Source organism: Cynocephalus volans, chromosome 13 (assembly GCF_027409185.1).
Source record: "Cynocephalus volans isolate mCynVol1 chromosome 13, mCynVol1.pri, whole genome shotgun sequence".
Lineage (NCBI taxonomy): Eukaryota > Metazoa > Chordata > Mammalia > Dermoptera > Cynocephalidae > Cynocephalus > Cynocephalus volans.
In genome coordinates, this window is record NC_084472.1 from 31,638,019 (window position 1) to 31,658,223 (window position 20,205).

Sequence of the window (20,205 nt, forward strand, 5' to 3'; positions counted from 1 at the left end):
TGGCAGAGAGGGATATCTGGGCAGGAGCTGTGACAGGGTGGGCCCAGCAGTTAGCATGAACATGGTGCAGGTCTTGTCTGAAGACCAAATAACATAGCATAAAAACACAGAAAGCAAGGGTGGGCAGGCTATGAAAGTTCTGAAGAGTGTGAGAATAAGCATTTATTCTGTAGTTATGAATAGTTATAAAAGTACTTTTAAAATCAAAAACAAAAAAAAGCTGATTGTAAATTTTAAATTATTAAAATTAATGGTATAGTATTATGATTTAATTTCAGAACACCTACAATGGCAGGAGGCCTTTTTTCAATAGACAGAGATTACTTTCAGGAAATTGGAACATATGATGCTGGAATGGATATTTGGGGAGGAGAAAACCTAGAAATTTCCTTCAGGGTAAGTTTCCTCTAAATAAAATAAAACTTATATTTAAATTCAAATGTAGATACACTTTGATTATTCATGTTATCTCTAAATAAAAAATAAAAATTGAATTTAATATGAGTTTGATAGGACTTCAGAGCCTTTGGTTCATAAAGGTTTGGTGATACTAGTAAAGGTTCATTATAAACTATTTAAGTAAATAATTCAATTAATAGTCCAGCTTTAAAACTTCACAAGATTCCCTGTTGTTTTAAATTTCTATTATTTTCAAAGAAATAGTTCACGCTTTAAAAAATAAAATAAAATAAAATAAAAAATAACATGTAGTTTGTATATGCTACTTTAGTACTTAACTGCCAAAAACATAATTTACATTCTCTAGTATGCTTTTTTTTTTTCCTGGTGTGAAAATCATTCTCTGATATAAAACCTGGTCACTTTACCAGTTTTATATTTTTCAATAAAAAGAAAAAGGTAAAAGAATTTGGAAATGGCTCTGAATTAATTTAGCCCAGTTGACCTTATATAAAAATCTTTACATTTCATGTTCACTAAAATCAATATATTATTTAAATGACAAACTTTAGACACATACCTTATAGAGGAAACCATACTGAAGTGTACTGTAATCTGAACCAGTGAGCTCACATTTTCCCAGTGAATTGCTTTGCCCTCTTGTAAAGGAGAAGATTGGACTCTAGGTCATCTTCGAGATTCTATCCAGCTCGAACACTTTATTATCATGGGAAAAATTGAAGGTAGGCACACCAAATATTTAACAAAATCACAATTTTCAAAACGTGACTTCAGCTGCAAATAGTTATGAGATCTTTGACTTAGAGAGAAAATGTATTTTGAAAGAAGGATTTCATCAGGTTAAGGATGTGAGCCCGTACTTGATCTTCCTTTTGTCTCTTTTGTTTTCATTTTTCTAACAAAGAAAACAAAACATGCTATCACTATGTCACTGAAGAATTCATGATGGATCCAGTTTAGATTCTTAGGTTCTGTTTAATGTACAAACTATAACACAGGTTTAGAGAGGGAACAGATAAGAATACAGCTGCATACTTCATGGTCAGTTTTTTGTCTTTCTTTTTTAAACCATGAACCACAATAATAAATATGTTATACATATATACATGCACAACACAAAATTTAAACATTTCATGAAGCGGTATGTCCTTATTAACAAATGCTGGTTACTACTCATCAGTTTGAATTTATGATCCTCTCATGAGTCATGGCCTGCATTTAGAGAAATACTGCTCTAGATCTCATGTCTTTTCTGTATTTAGCCTTTAACATATCTTTTTCTATATTTTAATCTTCAACTTTTGATTTGATTAGAACTAAAAATTAGAGAACCATTTGCTCCTAAGGAAGCACTGACTTTGTAACCATCTAGTAGGAGCCTCACTGTATGCCCTTGATTCTGTGAAATTCCAACTGTGAAGCTCAATAAATTTCATCAGTTTTTTTAAAACTCATTTTCTTATGTGGTCTTCTTTGCTGTTGTTTTCAGATTTGGCAATGTGGAGGAACTTTGGAAATAGTCACATGCTCACATGTTGGACATGTGTTTCGGAAAGCCACACCTTACACTTTTCCAGGAGGCACAGGGCAGATTATCAATAAAAATAACAGACGACTTGCAGAAGTGTGGATGGATGAGTTCAAGAATTTCTTCTATATAATTTCTCCAGGTTAGCCTATTTTGCATTAAAAATACACAAGACTGTATCTTTCATGTCCCTGATCCTAGTGCATTCTGCGGGAAAGGTAAGAAGAGTGAAAATGAAGCTTTCGGTATAGGTGAACACCTACCTCATAAGGTCATTGTAAGGAATAAATGAAATTATACACAGTGTAGACAGTGCTTGGCAGAATACCTGGTATGAAATAAATTACTAACATAATACTAAATTATCCAGGTCAGTATCGCTAGCCCAGGTGTTATCCGTGTTCTATTTTTTTTAACCTAACTGCAACAGTTGACATTTATTTCTGTGAGGTTTCATCTTGTTAATTTTCAGCCATTTTCCTAGCTTATATGACATTTTCTGGATTCTTGGGTTTTTCTTCCAACATAACAAAACTGTTTTAGCAGTGGATCATGGACATTCTTTATAAGCAGACCCTTCATTCCATCATTCAAGGCTTTCATCAGACTATCAGGTATCACCGGGCCAGTGCAGAGATTCAGGAGACTTCTCTCCATGAACTTTTCTCTGCTATTCTGAGTTTCGTGGGAACAGTTGTTACATTAGCTATCAATCTACCTGACATTGTTACTATTCCGTTCTCATTTTTCAGTTACTACAAGACTGTCAAGTGGCATTGTACACAGTTCAGTGAGTTGTGAAAGAAACCTGACTGGAAACAATTGCTCTGTTCAATATTTCAGCAAAACGGGTCTTGATTTTCTATTTTTGCCTTAAAATATATTAAAGTTTTTTGATCCCATATAACATATTTGTGTGTAATATTCATTCTCACATAAATTTAATTTTTCTTTGAAAAAATTAAAAATTAACATGTCTGTTTCTTGTTTTGGACTTTAGGAGTTGGATTTATGGTATATATCATTTGTGTATTCACACATCCCCCAAATGATACCACTTTTCCCACTCATCTGGCTTATTAGATTCAATATATAAATAGATGTGTATTATCTAGTAGAACACTAATAATTCAGAGTCAATTATTTCTTTCAACAGGTGTTACAAAAGTAGATTATGGAGATATATCTTCGAGACTTGGTTTAAGACACAAACTACAATGCAAACCTTTCTCTTGGTACCTAGAGAATATTTATCCTGATTCTCAAATTCCACGTCACTATTTCTCATTGGGAGAGGTAAAGTATATATATGTGTTTTGTGTGATTATTATGATCTTACTTGTTTATAAACAATAGAGTTTAAACATCCAACAAGGGAAGTACTTTCATATTAAAATTACATTGCATCGTGTGGGAAAGTTCCTGTTATTAGTTAAGAGAGTCTGCCTCATAAACTAAAATCTTATTAATTCTTTTATCATGTTATAGTTTATTAAAGTAGGGGCCGAGCCCGTGGCGCACTTGGTAGAGTGCTGCGCTGGCAGCGCGGCGACGCTCCCGCCGCGGGTTCGGATCCTATATAGGACTGACTGGTGCACTCACTGGCTGAGTGCCGGTCACGAAAAAACGACAAAAATAAAAAATAAAATAAAAATAAAAAATAGTTTATTAAAGTAGAATGCTTTGCCCCTAACCTTTCAAAGGCAGTATCTTCAGTAGGCTTATTATATTTACAAACAAACCCAGTCTTGAAAAAAATATAAGAAAGTGCATTGCTTACAGTAAAGGAATTTTGTTTTTACTGGGTCATGATGTAAAATACATTTCTTACTATGAGTTGTGATGAAAAAAGTTTTAAAGCCACTGCCTTTTAAAGAATAAATTAAGGGTAAAGCCTTGTATTCATGTTCGCAGAGTTTACTCACTATCAGATGTTTTTCTTCTCTTTGTTAGCCCCTTCTTTTATTATTGTTCACCTTTCTACTGGGTACACAGCCTTTTCTGTGTCCCATGCCTTCCTCCCCAGAGAACATAGTACTTCTGCCTTTTTATAATGCATTCATTACTTTCTCTCCCATTCCCTCACTCCAACTCCTTTGCTTCAAATTTGGCTCATTTTTTTCTGGGACAGTCTTAGCAGTTGAAAGACCTTATTTGTATATAGGCCCTTTGTAAAAAGATTTAGCCATCCTTGTTTTGACCCTGTGATTACTTGACTTAAAGAAAGACTCTAGAGAGGAAGAGGGAAGAGTTTTTCTAGGCCTTTAGGCATATGATTGTCTATGCTAGGGATCAGGACATTACAGCCTGCAGGCCAAATCCAGCCTGCTGTCTGTTTTTGTAAATAAACTGTTATTAGAACATGGCCACGCCCATGTATTTTCTCACTGTCTTTAGCTACTTTTGTACTACAACAGCAGAATTCCTTAGTTGTGACGGAGACCATAGAGCCCAAAAGTGTAAAATATTTACTCTCTGGCCCTTTAAGAAAATGTTGGCAGACTCTTGGGCTGTGGGAGCAATCTCTGGCAGCCTTCCTTATCCTCACCCACCTATTGTTCAGTTTGTCTTTGATCACTGGGAGTCTTTACGGAGGCATTTTCTCCAGTTAATTAGAGCTAAAATTAAACTTCTCTTGCTTCCTTTCTCCCTCTTACTACATAAGAATGAATAATTCTCTTTTTCTCCCACTCTTCCTCCTGAAAAGTTCAATTTCCATCAAGTTAACATAGCTGGAGATATGTGTATATCGTGGAATCTTGCCTTTTTTCCACTATTCTTTTAGTACAGCAATACATTTCCTCAACAGGCTGGACCACCTGCAATTCATTGCAAGCCTTTATGAACTTTTATTTATAAATTGGCTTTTAGGAAAAATATAAAGCCAAGTAAGAAAAAAAATCCAACTTTTCTGTTATAGAAATTGATAGAAGGACAAAATTTCCTTTTGTAAGTCATAGCAGCAAATTATGATATGTGTGGACAGGTCCATAGCCAGACCCTACCCCTAGATTAAATCTTCTCAGCACTCAGGAATGTAAAAGTAATCCCCCACTCTGTAGGAGATTGTCACTTCTTCAGTCCTTTCATTCATTCAACAAATATTTGAATACCTATTGCATGGATAGGTATTATTTTAGTACTAGGGATACAACAGTGAATAAAGATCCTGCTCTGTTTGATCTTACAGTCTGCAGGGAAGGACAGCTTATGAAAAATATACAGAATGTTGGGTAATAAGCACAAAACGGGTCAAGAATGACTGGTAGTGGTGCTGTTTTATGTAGGGTAGTTGAGAAAGGCCTCTCATAAGGTTTGATTTTTGAGCAGAGATCTGAAGGAAGTAAAAGAGCAAGCCACGTGAATTTCTGGGGAAAGTCTATTCTAGGCACAGGAAAGAACAAGTACAAAGGTTCCTAAGATATGTACTTAGTATGTTTCAGAAACAGCAGGGAGGCCAGTTGTCTGGCATTGAGGGAACAAGTGGGAAGGTAATAGAAGATCAGGCCAAAGGCATAGTGAGTGTAGGCCATAGTGAGGACCGTGGATTTTATTTTTAGTAGGATGGGAAGCCATTGAAATGTATGAGCAAACTTTCATTGGAAAAGGATCAGATTGTCTACTGTGTGAAGAAAAACTATATGAGAGCAAGGATAGAACTGGTGTGCTGCTGAAAGGAAGAGGGTGGTCAAAGATTATATCAAGGTTTTATCCTGAGACACTGGTACTGTGGAGTTGCCATTACTGAGATTGAAAAGCCTTTAGGAAGAGCATGTTCTGAAGGGATTCTGCAGTATAGTTCGGGACACATTAAATTTGAGATACAAGTGAAGATATTGAGTAGGTAGTTGCATTTAAAAATTTGCAGTTTGAGGGAAAAGGTTGACAATGGAGATCTAAATTTAAGGGTTGTCAGTATATGGTTTTTAAAGCCACAAAACTGCATGATGTGACCTTGGGAGGAGCAAATGCAGGTGGAGAGAGAAGACTGAGGACTGAGCAATAAGGAGCTCCACAGTTTAGAAATCATGGTGATAAGAAGGAATCAGCAAAAAGAGAAGTGGCCAGTGAAATAGGAGAACCAAGAGAGTGATATCCCAGAGACTAAGTGAAGGATATGTTTCAAGAAAGAGGAGGAATCAGCTGTGTTGAATACTGCAGAAGAGTCGAGTTAGGTGAGTACTAAGAATTGATCATTGCATTTGGCCAGAAGATGTTATGGTCTCCATTTCACAGTACCCAGAGAGGTCCTGTGGAGATGGTTTGGGACCCTGATGGCTTCAAGAGAGAACAGGAGAAGTATAGATCATGAATGTGTGCAAGTCTTGCAAGGAATGTTATAAAGGAGAGCAGAGAAATGGGTGGTGGTTCGAGGAGAATACAGAGTTAAGGAAAGTGTTGTTTGTTTATTAAAATAAAACTGTGTGCTGATGTGAGTAACTCAAAGAGAAAATTCGAAGATACGAAAGAAAAGGCCAACTTCACACCCATTAGGATGGCTATTATCGAAAAACACAATAGCAAATATTGGCAAAGATGTGGAAAAATTGGAACCTTTGTGCACCGTTGGTGGGATTGTAAAACGGTACAGATGTTATGGAAAATAGTATGGAGGTTCCTCAAAAATTTTTAAATACAACTATCATATGATCCAGCAATCCAATCTCTGGTTATATATCCAAAGGAATTGAAAGCAGGGTATCAAAGAAATGTTTGTACACCCATGTTCACAGCAGCACTATTCACTATAGCCAAAAGGTGGAACTAACTCAAATGTGCATCGACAGATGAATAGATAAACAAACTGTTGCACATACATACAATGGAGTATTATTCAACCTTTAAAAGTGGGGAAATTCTGAAATATGCTACAACATGGACAAACCCTGAGGACATTGTGCTAAGTGAAATAAGCCAGTGACAAAAAGATAAATAACATATGATTCTACTTATATGAAGTTCATAGAGTAGTCACATTCATGGAAACAGAAAGTAGAGTGGTGATTACTAGGGGATGGGCAGAGGGGGAAAAGAAGAGTTGTTTAATGAGTATAGTTTCAGATTTGCTACATGAAAATGTTCTGAAGTTTCATAACAATGTGAGTATACTTAACACTACTGAACTCTATACTTGAAAATGGTTAAGATGGTGTATTAGTCCATTTTCTGTTGCATATAACTGAATGCTTGAAACTGGGTAATTTCAAAGAAATGGAATTTATTCCTTACAGTTTTGGAGGCTGGGAAGTACAAGGTCTGGGGGGCACATCTGGTGAGGGCCTTCTTGGTAGAGACTTTTACAGAGTCCCATGGCAGTGCAGGGTATCACATAAGTGAGGGCTTAGCATGAGTGAGAGCACCCATGCACTCTCCTTATAAAGCCACCAGTCCATATTCGTGATAACCCATTGACACATCAATGGATTAATCCATTCATGAGGGCAGGGCTGTCACAATCCAGTCACCTCCTAAAGGCCCCATCTCTCAACACTGCCACATTGGGGATCAAGCTTCCACATGAGATTTGGAGGGAACAAACATTCAGCTTTACACAGCAGATGGTAAATTTTATGTTATGTGTTTTTCAGCAGAATAAGAAAAAGAAAGGACCAGTGGTCATAGCAGTCATGTTTGAATAGGAGGGAGATGAGATCCAGTGCACAAGTGGAGGGTACTGGTTTGGAGGGTTAATAGGAAGAAAAGGAAAGGGAATGGGGACGAGTGCAGGCCAGTTACAGATTTGGAGGTACAAGCTGGTAATTTGTGGTAGAAGAGTAAGGAAGTTCTTTTCTGTTGACTGTTTCCTCATAAACACAAGATTATCAGCTAAGAGTGAGGAAGAGGATGTTGGTGATGGGGGCTTGAGGAAAGACGAAATAATATAAAACACAAATGTAGGATATGGGAGACCAAATAGATCACAGAAGGGAACCAGATGGTGGTGAGTTAGTGAAACCATTTGGCCTGGTTGTGTTTTCTCCAGTGCCAGGACAGGCATAGCCTCCTGTACTCATCCTTAGTAGTTATGAAGCCTACTTCAGGATCACTTGAGCTCCCTACCTCTGAACTTTGTTGTGATTTAAGGAGTTTGTTTTCAAGTAAGTAAGGGGTATGTTTAGTTTCTTGAGCCTTCGATGATCCTCACTGATGCCCCATTAATGAGAGAGTCTGTTTCCTTTGTCAGGAGAGGCCCAGGGTGAGAGATGTGCCAAGGAAAGATTTGTAGCTGTTCCTCTCATAACTTGCCTTTAGAATCAAGAATGAGGAGTTGTTTTTTCACTTTGAACTGACCCAGTTTTGGACAAAGTCTAGACATTGTTAGCTAGGGCAGAATAGGGCGTATTACAGGCAGACATTTGTCTAACCCTTAGTAGACTGCCAAGGTAAGCTTACTTCTTACCTGCCTCTTGCCAGCTGCCTTCTGGGTGAGTCACAGTTTATCCTCTGTGGCCTGCTTGTTATTGCCTTATTAACTTTGCAGCTGTTTATAAGCCTTGTGTGCCCTTAATACCGGGTCACATCATCCAAGTTAAAGGTCTGATATCTGGGGCAATGTTGTTCTCAAGCAGCCACCATAGTGCAGAAGGGATCTTACACTTGTGATCATAGTTTCACCTGGGTGAGCCTTCCTTTGCCAGCAACTAGAATGTAGCCTTTCAGAGGTATCTTATGCTTCACAGTCCCAGAGAAACCAGTAATCATAGGATTTTAGAGCAGAAAGGAAAACCAGAAAATATAAATATGACTAAGGCTTCAACTAACTCTGACTTCCATATCTCCTTAGGACCTAGAACTGAATAAATGTGTTTCATTGCGGTATCCAATAATTGTTAATCCAGGAGTTGAATATTCTAAATAACCACAAAAAGCAAACAATTCAGACGTTTACCAGTTTAGCTAGTTTTATGGGCTGACCAGTTGCTTCTCCAGGCAGATCTAATAATCCTAACATCTACTGAGCATGTACTTTATATCAAGCACCAGTCTGAATGATTTATGAATATTAACTTATTTTATCCTCACATCAACACTGTGAGATGGGTGCTTTTATCCCTACTTCACAGATAAATAAATTTACAGGTAAGTAAATTGAGGCATAAATAAATGGTTTAAACAACATGGCTAAGGTCACAACCACAAAATGGAAGAGGCAGGATTTGAACACCAGCAGTCTGGCTTGAGAGCCTGCACTCTTAATGACTAACTCCCACATTCTTGCTCAGATTTAACCAATATTTCCTTTGTAACAGAGAGTGAATAAGTGAATCCAGATTCTGTAGTACTATATTCCAAAAATGCTTTAACAAAGCTCTTACACTGTCCACCGTAATTGAGGTTCCAAGGTTCTGGAGGAGACTATAGTAGAAACTAAGAAAGCGAGGCTCTAACTTCTCGCCTGGTTTTCCAGGTATGAGTAAATTCACAATTATTTGCAACTTCTAAGGTCAAAATATTTTAGAGGTAGCCATGTACACCTAAGTTGCTACCTCGGAAGAGAAGTCGAAGAGTTGCTGGGTCTGTGAATAAGGAAAGAAAACCAACAGTTACTATGTGCCTGCTGTGTGTCAGTTTTCTATATGTATCATCTCATTTGGAGCTCTCAATAAATCTGAGAGGTTTTTTGTTTTTAAAGAAAATGTAATTAATACTATTTTTTACATTCTAGGATGTTATTGCTGAGCAGCTGGGAGGGAGGAGGAGAGAGGAAAGGGGAAGGAAAGGGGATGGAAGGAGGAGGGGCCTGTGGCATCCCCCTCATTCAAACAGGGGAGACCGGGGGGCTTCCAGTGGTGGCTTGGTCATTGCTGGGCTGGGTGTAGATGTCAGGGGGGTGTGGCAAAAGCCCTTGCCCCCCACCATCCCAGCTAGGGAACTCAGGGCCTTTCTTGCTGTGGCTTGGTGGTCATCACTGGGCTGGTTGCATGTGTCAGGGGCGTGTGGCCTAGGCCCTTGGCCCACCACTGTCCTGGCTCAGGAGAGCCCAGGGCACTTCCTGCACTGGCTCAGTGGTTGCTGTTGTCTTGGCTGCAGGTGTTGGGGGGGCGTGGCCGAGGCCCTCTGCCCACCACTACCCAGGATTGGGAGAGCCTGGGATGCTTCCTACAGTGGCTCAGTGGTTGCTGCTGGGCTGGCAGCAGGTGTGTGGGGGGTGTGTGGCTGAGGCCCAAGGACCCCACCATCCCGGCTCAGGAGAGCCTGAGGCGCTTCCTACAGCAGCTCAGTGGTCTCCATTGGGCTGGCTGTGTGTGTCGGGAGGTTGTGGCCAAGGCCCTCGTCCCCTACCCTCAGGATTGATTGTATGTGTCAGGTGGCATTGCTGATGCCCCCGGCCCTCCCTCCTTTCTGGTTTGGTAGCCCAGGGGACTTCCAGTCCTTCTAGGTGTTATCAGTGTTCTTTGGTGAAATGAGACCTTTACTAGTTAATATGAAACTTTGTCTCTGGTTGCAGGTACTTTGTTTTTTCTTTCATTTCTGTGTTGGATTATTTGCTGTTCCCACCATTTAAACTCTGTGCTGGAACTAATTTGTTATCCTTTGCTTACTTCTGAAATGGTAGAACTTCCTGTGGGGACCGGTATTTGAGCTCTGTGGTTGAGCTAAATTGCTGCTTTGCTGCTGATTCTCTACAGAAGGCTTTCTGTGCAGCTCAGGTTTTAATGATTGACTTTATAGGTACTTCTGGCTCTGGAGAGATCTGGTGCACCTGAGTTGTGTAGACACTCTGGTCTGGGCCTGGGTCTTTTCATCAAACTGTACCCCATGCAGTTTTATATTCCTGACCAGTCTCCTCTTAGTGGTCCTTCACTGATTGGGGTGCAGATCAGCTGTCCTTGCTGTGCTCCAGTGTTCTCCCAGTGGGCCCGTCTCCCCCACCATTCATGCTACAAATACTTCCCATGGGACGGGCCATTCACCAGTCCCTTGCGATGACTCACTGGCCTCTGAGTGGCTCCTTTTTTTCAGTTGTTGTGGCTCCTTGCTCTTATGTGGGTCCATGGGAACCCTATTAGTAGTCTTGCTGGCCTGGGGGCTCCACCATGGCTCTCTTCTCCCCTGACACCTGCAAGCAACTTCATCCGAAGGGCACAGCTGTGGCTTTTGCCAGCTCCTGCTCCGTGCGCTCAGCAGCTCCAGCCTGGATACAGCCAGGGCTCAAAATGGTCAGAGCGGTTTTTTCTTTCTCTTATCATGGGTTCTCCCAACTTCATGCACTCCATAGGTCTCTCCTCCTCTTCCCCTGAGCTCTAGCGGCCGCAGCTTGGCTGTCGTTGCTTTTTTTTATGGTTGTAAATTGGTTGATTTGTGGGAGAGAGTGATGCTGAGGACTGTCTATTCTGCCGTCTTGACTGGAAGCCCCTAAACCTGAGAGATTTTTACCAATGAGAAAATTGAGGTTCTTATAGCAACATTTCCTAATTCCTTTTTTCTAAAGGACACTGATGTCTGATGTCCCCAAGGTACTTAATTAGAAAGTCAAGATTTAGGGGAGAACGGGTGGGTTTTGTGGCTAAAAATTGGGGGAAATGCTCTTTTTATATCCTATATACTTCTGTACCATTATTCCCCACCCCTACCAAGAGTCGCACAGTATATTAGAAGGCTTTGAGAAGTCCTTCAGTAAAGAAACCCATTTAAATCTGTTTAACCTAGTATTTCCCAAATATATTTGAACACAAAATCCCTTTTTTAGTGGTGCGTGTGTCAACACCTTGCAAGGTACTGTTTTTCAGATCATGGTTTTGGGAATCACTGTCTTAGAGTGAATAACCTACCCAAAGTCTCACAGCTAGAAATGGTAGAGTCAGGAAAGAGGCCTGGGTCTACATGTTCCTTCAGCCTATGCTCTTACCCTTGCAGATACCTTGAAAGTAGATATTTCCTCCTGACCCCTGTAAGTCAGATATTGCTATGATTCAAGTAGAAGTTTCTGTTTCTAATAGTTCTTCACCCTTTATGACATTCTTACAGTCTGTGCATGGTACCTCAGATTGTTTTGGCTTGTCTTAATGACATGTCTGGCTATGTTAGGAAAGATGTGTTAATCAGCCATAAATGTATTCTGTGAAGAGGGCCATTAGCTTATTAACCTTCCCTCTTGAAATCATTTAGATACTATACGACTTCTACTGTTTTTGAAAATATGAAACAAATTTGGGCACTTTTCTGTGACTTTCACAGAGTGGCTAAGGATGTAATAACTTGGATTTATTAGCATGTTGTGCACCATTTTCCATCTTTGACAAGTAGCTCTTCACAAATGGTGGAAGACTGTCTCCTACATGTCAACACCTAGACCCACACATTCAATGCGGTAGCCACTAGCCACATTAAATTTAAATAAATTGAAATTAAATAGAATTTAAAACTCAGTTCCTCAGTCCTGCTAGCCATGTTTAAAGTGCACAGTAGCCCCATAGGGCTAGTGGCTACTGTATTAGCACAAATGTAGACATTTCTATCATCACAGAAAGTTCTGTTGGACAGTGCTAAAGACGTTAACACAAATAGCCAACACAGGAGGTTATCCATCTATCTGTATTATCCACCATTCCACAAATTTCTCCCTGCCCAGATCCTAAGTTAAGGTGTCAGTACTTGGCTTGTCAAACCCAGTGTTTTCAAAACTCATAACTAATATATACCCTCTATAATCTTCTTTCCTCTGAAGCAATTTAGTTATCCTAAAACAGCTCTTATAGGGATGTACCATATTAAATTCCCAAGCCATCCTGTTAGTAGTTATCTTTCTGCTAGGTTAAAGAGAACATCGAGACCATAATGATACGCAGGAGTATCTACTTCAACCAGGAGAAGCTCCCTTCTTTTCCCACATCAAATCAGCCTTTTGTGTAAGGGTTTCTGATAATTATAATTTCAGTTACCATTAGACATCCTGATAACTACTGAATGTATTACCAAACAAGGGGATATCTTGCTTTTTTTCTTTCCAGGCTAGTCATCAAGATGTGACTTGGAATATGAGCAAACTAGAAGAAATTGATAGTGTAAAAAGACCACTGAGCAGTTAGCTGTACACTGTATATACACCAAAAGATAGGATAAAATCCTCCAAAGACTGGGAGAATCCAGAAAGAAGCTAGCCAGTCTGTTCCTAAGATTGAACTTCAAAATAGCCTCTAACTTGTCAGAAGGTTCCCACATTTTTAGAAGCCCAGCAAAGGAGGTATTTGCTTAAACATTCTTATATTAGCTAGTGTTAAATTGCATGTGTTTTCTCTTCCTTCTCCCTGATGATATACTACATTGTGTTACTCTATATTTTCCAAATGCTATTGTTTCAAAGATTTTTTTTAAAGTGTCAGATTTTGAATAACTAACACTGGTACCTATTTTAATCCCAGTGTAAACACCGAAACAAGTTTACATTGCCACCATTTCTTCCATATCTCACTAAGAAGCTGGGAATTGGTTACATAGCCTTAAAGCTGGATATAATTATAATTTTGAACATCCAGTTGAATATCCCTAGAAAATATGTTTGTGCCTAATTTTTCTCTTCTCCAAAGGCTCTTCAAACTTAATTCACACCAAACAAACCCATGAGGTGATTTTCTCCCTCCTAGAGTTCTAAAGGACAGCATTGTTCCCTTAGTCATCCTGGTTTTTCATGTCCTTGAGAAAACATCTTACACAACCCATAGGTGAGGTAGTCCACATGTATTCCTTCAAGGAGAAGGAGGATATTCCCTGAAAAGTATATCTTCTCTAGCCAACCAGTGTGTGGACGAGCCCGCCTGGAAAACAGATGTCCCTCAAAGAAGCCACATAGCTGCCCTCTTCCAGAAGTTTAATCAGTGGAGCATTTTTCCAGTTCTTCCCTGCACTCTCCAGTTCTCTCCAGGCCCCACAAGAGGCCAAAACTAGGTCTCACTGACCATATCTTGCTGATTCAGGCTAAGTATTCCGCACTCTTAAGAGCTGATGGGAAGCAGCAGTGTCCAATCCTTGGAGAAACTCCACTTTCAACATCTAGTGGTCATTAGTAACCCCAAGGGACAGAGGCCCAGACCTCTCATGTAAGAAAACAACTCAGAATTAGACTCAGGAATGTGGTAAGGATGGTATAAGCTGTTACATACAAATCTCATAGAACAGTGCCTAGCTCAGAGTAAGTGTAATTTATTTGCTATATTTATTAACAACATCGCTTACAGAAGCAAAATAGCCAAAGCTGATTTGTTATAAGATACTTACAAAGTGATAGGAACCCCCTCTTATATTTGGGGAGAATTGTGTTTTTGTTTTTGTTTTTTTCTTTTTGAGTTTTGGTAAAAGATAGGCAGTTATTTAACCAGGTGGCCATACCATATGAGAGAGCAGGAAGACAAGGATAATGGTTCAACTCCAGTCATTCCTACAGCATTTATCACCTTTCTTCAGCAACTTTTACATCTATATCTGGAAGAAAAAACTGAGGATCATAAAGGATTAGGGAGTTTGTAATTTTTATCAAAAGTGCAAAGAAATTGCTGTTTTATGTGAATATATAAAGACTCATCTTGTCACAATATGAACTAAATTCATTTTCAGTAAGATAGACATAATCATCAACTATTAATTGATTACCCACTGGGGTGCAGGAAGGTATGCTTTATGCAAATTTGTATTTAACTATAAAATCTTTTATACAATCTATTTATGAAGTATTACGTTCCTGAATTAAAATAATGGATGAAAAAGATAATGTGAATTATGTGGTAAAAGAATTCCTGGACATTGGTATGATATATTGGACCCAGAGATAAAAAGACCTTGGGATTTTCACCTTGAACAATTGGACAAATTGTGGGATTATTAATAAAGACAGGAATATCAAGAGAATAAGGGAAATTTGGGGAGGAATGATAATCAGGTTTGTTTCAGGTAGCAATTTTCAAGGTCATGGGTGGGGTGGTGGGCATATTAAAATGTTAGGATGAGGAAGTATTAGTATTAAAAGTTGAAAAATCCTTTAAGACATAGTGTTATTGGTGGCAGGGGTGGAGGAGATTAAAAATCCTGTTTCGAATGAACTAAGTTTGAGGATTTGGTGGAATAACCAAATGGAGGTTGGTAACTAGTGATAAGGTGACAATTTAGATGATTACTATTTCTGAGCCTACTTGCGCAGGATTGTGAATCAGGTACCTGAATGTATTGTCTTATCTAAGCTCAGTGTAGAGTTGAGATTCTCCCCCAGCTACTGATCTCAAAAGGTTTGGATAACTTGGATTCAAACCTGGATCTCTTATGCCAAAACCCCAGTTCTTACTCCTTTCTGCCTAGGAACAATACAGTTTTTCACAACTATGTCTTTGTACCTTTGTAAGAAAAATGTATGTAGACTTGTTAGTGCCTTACTAAAATATTGGAATAATATGCATACTGTATATTTGTTTATAAAAGTAAATGGCATATTTTTGGTTTTGACTTTATCCCTACTTTATCTATCATATAAAATTGGTTACATTTTTTTTCCATCTACATGACAAGGCTGATATATTCTGTCACACATCTCTTTCCGGCTTACCTGCTAATAATACTATCCTTGGGAATACAGTTAAGATTTTCAAATGTCTGTTAATTTACCATATGCTTTTAAACCACAGCAGTTTAGAAGAAACAAAATAGCAAAGGGCATTGGTCAAAATATTCCTTCTAATTCTGATGACTGATTTAAATTCCTTTTTTGTAACCAACAGATATCTAATGAAAGAGTGGAGTTTGCACCATAACATGCTTAGGCTTCTAGTTAAGCCAAGTTCCAAGCTCTTTGACTAGAAAATACCCACTTTAAGTCTTCTAAGTCATCAGAGTAGTTATCAAAAGTAATGCCCTTATATTCGTTGATAATAGTGTCTTCGGGGAGTTGTCAAATTGCTTTAAATTAGTAGTCAAAGTAGAGTTTATTGAACTAAATACAAATCCTAGAGGAACAGCTTAGAAAGAAATAAGAATGTAATGGATTTTCCCCCTTAAACACAGAAATTATATAAAGTTTATAAGACCTTTCTAGACCAAAGAATTTTAGATAGCCAGACCATGGCTTTTTTTCCCAATTTATAGCCTTTACTTGGGGAACACTAGGTCATTTCAGAGTAGTACCAGCGAAAGTTTAGGTTGATTTTTAGTGTATCTTTATGTGTGTGTACAACTGTCTAGTTAACCTCTCTAACTCCTGATATTTTCATTATTCATTGTTCCATAGATACGAAATGTGGAAACAAATCAGTGTCTAGATAACATGGCTAGAAAAGAGAATGAAAAAGTTGGAATTTTTAATTGTCATGGTATGGGAGGTAATCAGGTGAGTATCTTTGTAAACCTTAAAAAGGGATAATTTTCGGATTTGTTTTTACTTTGTTCTTATTTTCCTATCTTTAAGGAGAAAATAATAATAGGCTTTAGATGAAGAGAGCCTTAATTCTAATGATTTTTTTTTTAATGAAACATTTGTAAAAGGCCCCTTGTGAGAACTGTATTTACACTGCTGAGCACAAGATTTGTTCTGCCCTTTTAGTCAAACAGATCTCAATCCTTGACAATACACTCAGTGTATACAGAGAACTCAAGGTCATTTTTGCTTTCCTTTGTGTGAACTTAGTGGTAGATTTTCTGAGTCATTTTATTCTCCGTTACTTTGATAAAGGTACAAAAATCATGTATCTGGAAATACTTATTTTTTCCCTGCCAGATTATTGGGCATCTAAAATGCTAATTTCTTTTTACCATTAAAGCTTATATGGGGCTGGCCAGTTAGTTCACTTGGGTAGCGTGGTGCTAGTAACACCAAGGTCATGGGTTCAGATCTCTGTACCAGCCAGCCACCAAAAAAACCAGACAAAACAAAAAGCTTATGTGTTTGCGTTTTTGTTTACCAGGTTTTCTCTTACACTGCCAACAAAGAAATAAGAACAGATGACCTTTGCTTGGACGTTTCTAAACTTAATGGCCCAGTCATAATGCTCAAATGTCACCACCTAAAAGGCAATCAACTTTGGGAGTATGATCCAGTGGTAAGTTACCCAGTTACCTATAGGAATAAAATTATGTGGGTAATTCGGTATATTTATATACTTTATAACTAAAGGAATGAATCCTTGTGGAGTTTTGAATATGGATCAAACTATTTCTATGCTCTAAAAGTTGACAAATAGGAAAAATTAAGTAAAATAAACCTGTTTTAGTCTCTCTCATAATTAAATTAGTCTCCCTCATAATTAAATTAGTTGCCTCCAGTCCCGGGGTCCTTGTTACTAAGTAGCCACCATTCCTTCTTTATGTCCTCAAGTTCTACAGCCCAGCATAGGAGAAACAGAGCAGTAAGTAGGCTTTTTAAATTACTGAATTGAACAGTTAGGGAAATGGTGAGTTTTAATCAATAAAATTCTCTGGCTCGTGATGACTTTTCAGTGACATATATAACAAAACTTTTTATATTTATCTTTGCTTTTCTCTGGAGCCTCTCTCTACACCCACCATAAACTGTGCTTACATAGAGGCACTTAAAAGGTATTAGTTCTATCAAAGCATGTCCAATAAACTTCTCTCCCTGTCCTCATATCTGGCTAATCTCTCAATTTGTGCTTTTCCTCTGTAGTTCTGGAACTAGCACCAGCATCTTCAAATATCGCTTTCTCTGGCTCTTTTTCTTCAGCTTACTAGCACAATTAGCTTTCTTCACGTAGGGAAAAACTTGAGTTCCTACTTTACTTTCTACACATCATCTTACTTTTCTCCTCATTTGTGCAAGGGAGAGTGAATGGCCAGCACACATGTCTCTGGTTCTCCAACCCTGGCTCTTGCCTTGGCCTGATACTGTGTGGAAACAGTTTCTGAATGCAAAGCATTTAGTATTTAAAGTATTTACTGTTGCTAGGCAGATGATATTTTCAAATCTTCTTATCCCTTGGCTTTAGATGCACTACTGTTGAGGTTCTCTTAGTTTTCTCTCTTTTTCTTTTGTCTGCTTGGCTCCCTCTGCTTCTTCATTCTATCCCTTAAATGGAGATGTTGTCCAAAGTTATGACTTTGGCTGTCTTTTCTCCCTGTACTGTGTCATATACAAAGCCTGGTTTACTTTAATTGTCAATCTGCTGTTACCTGAACATACCTTGTGCTTTCCCACTTCACATCTAAGACCATAATAAAGTTCCCTCTGCCTGACAAATATTACCTATTCTTTAGAATCCAGCTTCAACATCACTTCTGTGAATCCCAGCCAGAAATTAGCTCTGTCTATCCTAACTTAGTTGTAACCATCTCTGACCCCTGTAATGCTGTGCTTCTTTGTAATCAGTTATCTATCAGTCTTTTCTCCACTATTAGATTGTTAGATCCTACAGGACAGAGAGCATGTTTTATACATCCTGGGTCTCCCTTCACAGTGTCAAACTATAGTAAAAATAATATTAAATGCAGTAATAGCTCAGTAAATGGCTTGAATGTTCTGTTCTGGGGTTTCCCATGGTACATGCTACTGCCTTTTTAGGTCTGACTGCCACATGCATTGTAGGGTGTGTAGCATCTCTGGCTTCAGACAGCAAGTGCCAATGGCACCCCACAGCCATTGTGACAACCACAAAATTTAGAAAATGAAAAAGCCTCCCACTTCTAAGTTTATTGGAAAGTGATAGCATATTAATTAGGCAATGTAAAACCTACATATAGTAGCTTAAACAAATAGGAGTTTTCTTACATATATCTGGAGGTAATTGGATTTAGTGGCACAGTGATATCATGGATAACATTACTGCAACATTTCTGGCTTTTCTTTGTGGTCACAAGATGGCTACCACAGCTCTCACTATTCTATCCCAATTAAAGGCAGAAAGAAAAGGTGAGGTGGAATGTTACACTACCACATGAATTGTTCTTTGTCAGGAAAGTAAAAGCCTTTCCTGGAATCCCCTTAGCAGGCTCTGCTTGTCCTGCATGGGCCAGAACTTCATCTCATGGTGACCCCAGCAGCAAGGATGGCTGGGAAAACAAGTATTTGGTTTTCTAGTCTGCATGGTATGAGGTGGCCATACATTGGGAATGACTGCTGGCCAGCCAACCTACACAGTCTGTCACAACAGGCACTCCAAAAGTCAATGTTTGATAAGACATGTAAGAAGCTGGAAATGGTTGGGGGTATGTAGAAAGAACTAGTTACAAGTGTGAAGTTTTAAACTTCTGGATCACTTTGCAAGGTTTCTTCTCCTGAGATAAAATTTTAATGTCACAGGCTGGTCTCTCCCAGAAGCAGACTCCAAGATAAAGTTTTAATGTTCAGGATGTTTATTAGGGAGCACCTTTTGAATCAGTGCCCGTGAGAAGGAAAGGGAGAAGGCAGAATAAGAAAGAAGGAGAAGTCAAGCTGTGATGCAGGTCCAGCAGCCTAAGCAGACTGCTTGGAGAGCTCCGGAGCAAACGGCCAGTCAGACTTCTCCTGCCTCCTCTGCCTGTTGAAAACATAACAATCTGGGGAAATGACAGAATGTTCATGTTAGTAATCTATAATCTAAACCTAAAATCATGAAATCTCAGATTTTGGAGGAACCCTAGAAATAAAATCCAGGACCTGTTTTATATGAGGAGAAAATGAAGCTTAGAATGGAAATTATTTGCCCAAGATCACAGAGCAGGAAAATGTTGTAACTAGATCTCAAACATGGATTCTTGAGTCTTGTTCCAGGATTCTTTCCCCAATACCGCTTTATCTTTGATTACATTTATATATTCGTATACCTTTAAGTTTTTTTTATATTATATATTATATAAGTTTATAATATGATACCAGGCTCTTTTGGTTTGACTACTTGTAGCTATTCTTTCTGGAATAAAATGTAGATTTAGGGCTGGCCTGTGGCTCACTTGGGAGAGTGTGGTGCTGATAACACCAAGGCCACGGGTTTGGATCCCTATATAGGGATGGCCAGTTAGCTCACTTGGGAGAGCGTGGTGCTGACAACACCAAGTCAAGGGTTAAGATCCCCTTACCGGTCATCTTTTTAAAAAATAAAAATAAAAAAATAATCATAAAATAAATTTTTTTTTTAAATGTAGATTTAGACCCATTTACATCTAGAGACTAGGGACAGGTGGGCAGATTATTTTTTCTAGGTTGTAGGTGGACTTTATGCAATGATTAATTGTAGTTTTTATCTTCCCCTTCAAAGGTTACAGTTAGATATTTGTCATTTGCTTGTCTAGTGGCCTTAATCCACCTTTTTCTGTGTGAAGATTAGTCTGTGTTGCCTGGGTCCTCTGCT

The 20,205-nt window shown here is 38.6% G+C and overlaps 1 protein-coding gene across 4 annotated transcripts in view; it reads left to right on the forward strand.

The window, feature by feature from the left end:
- Window positions 1-20,205, forward strand: part of GALNT1 (polypeptide N-acetylgalactosaminyltransferase 1) — a 127,718-nt gene that overhangs the window by 103,294 nt on the left and 4,219 nt on the right. For all 4 annotated transcript variants that reach the window (XM_063077070.1, XM_063077072.1, XM_063077073.1 and 1 more), the window contains 5 exons: window positions 279-396; window positions 1,910-2,090; window positions 3,105-3,244; window positions 16,158-16,256; window positions 16,831-16,965. In XM_063077070.1, the coding sequence (XP_062933140.1) occupies window positions 279-396; window positions 1,910-2,090; window positions 3,105-3,244; window positions 16,158-16,256; window positions 16,831-16,965 (673 nt within the window). The remainder of the gene's footprint in view (window positions 1-278; window positions 397-1,909; window positions 2,091-3,104; window positions 3,245-16,157; window positions 16,257-16,830; window positions 16,966-20,205) is intronic.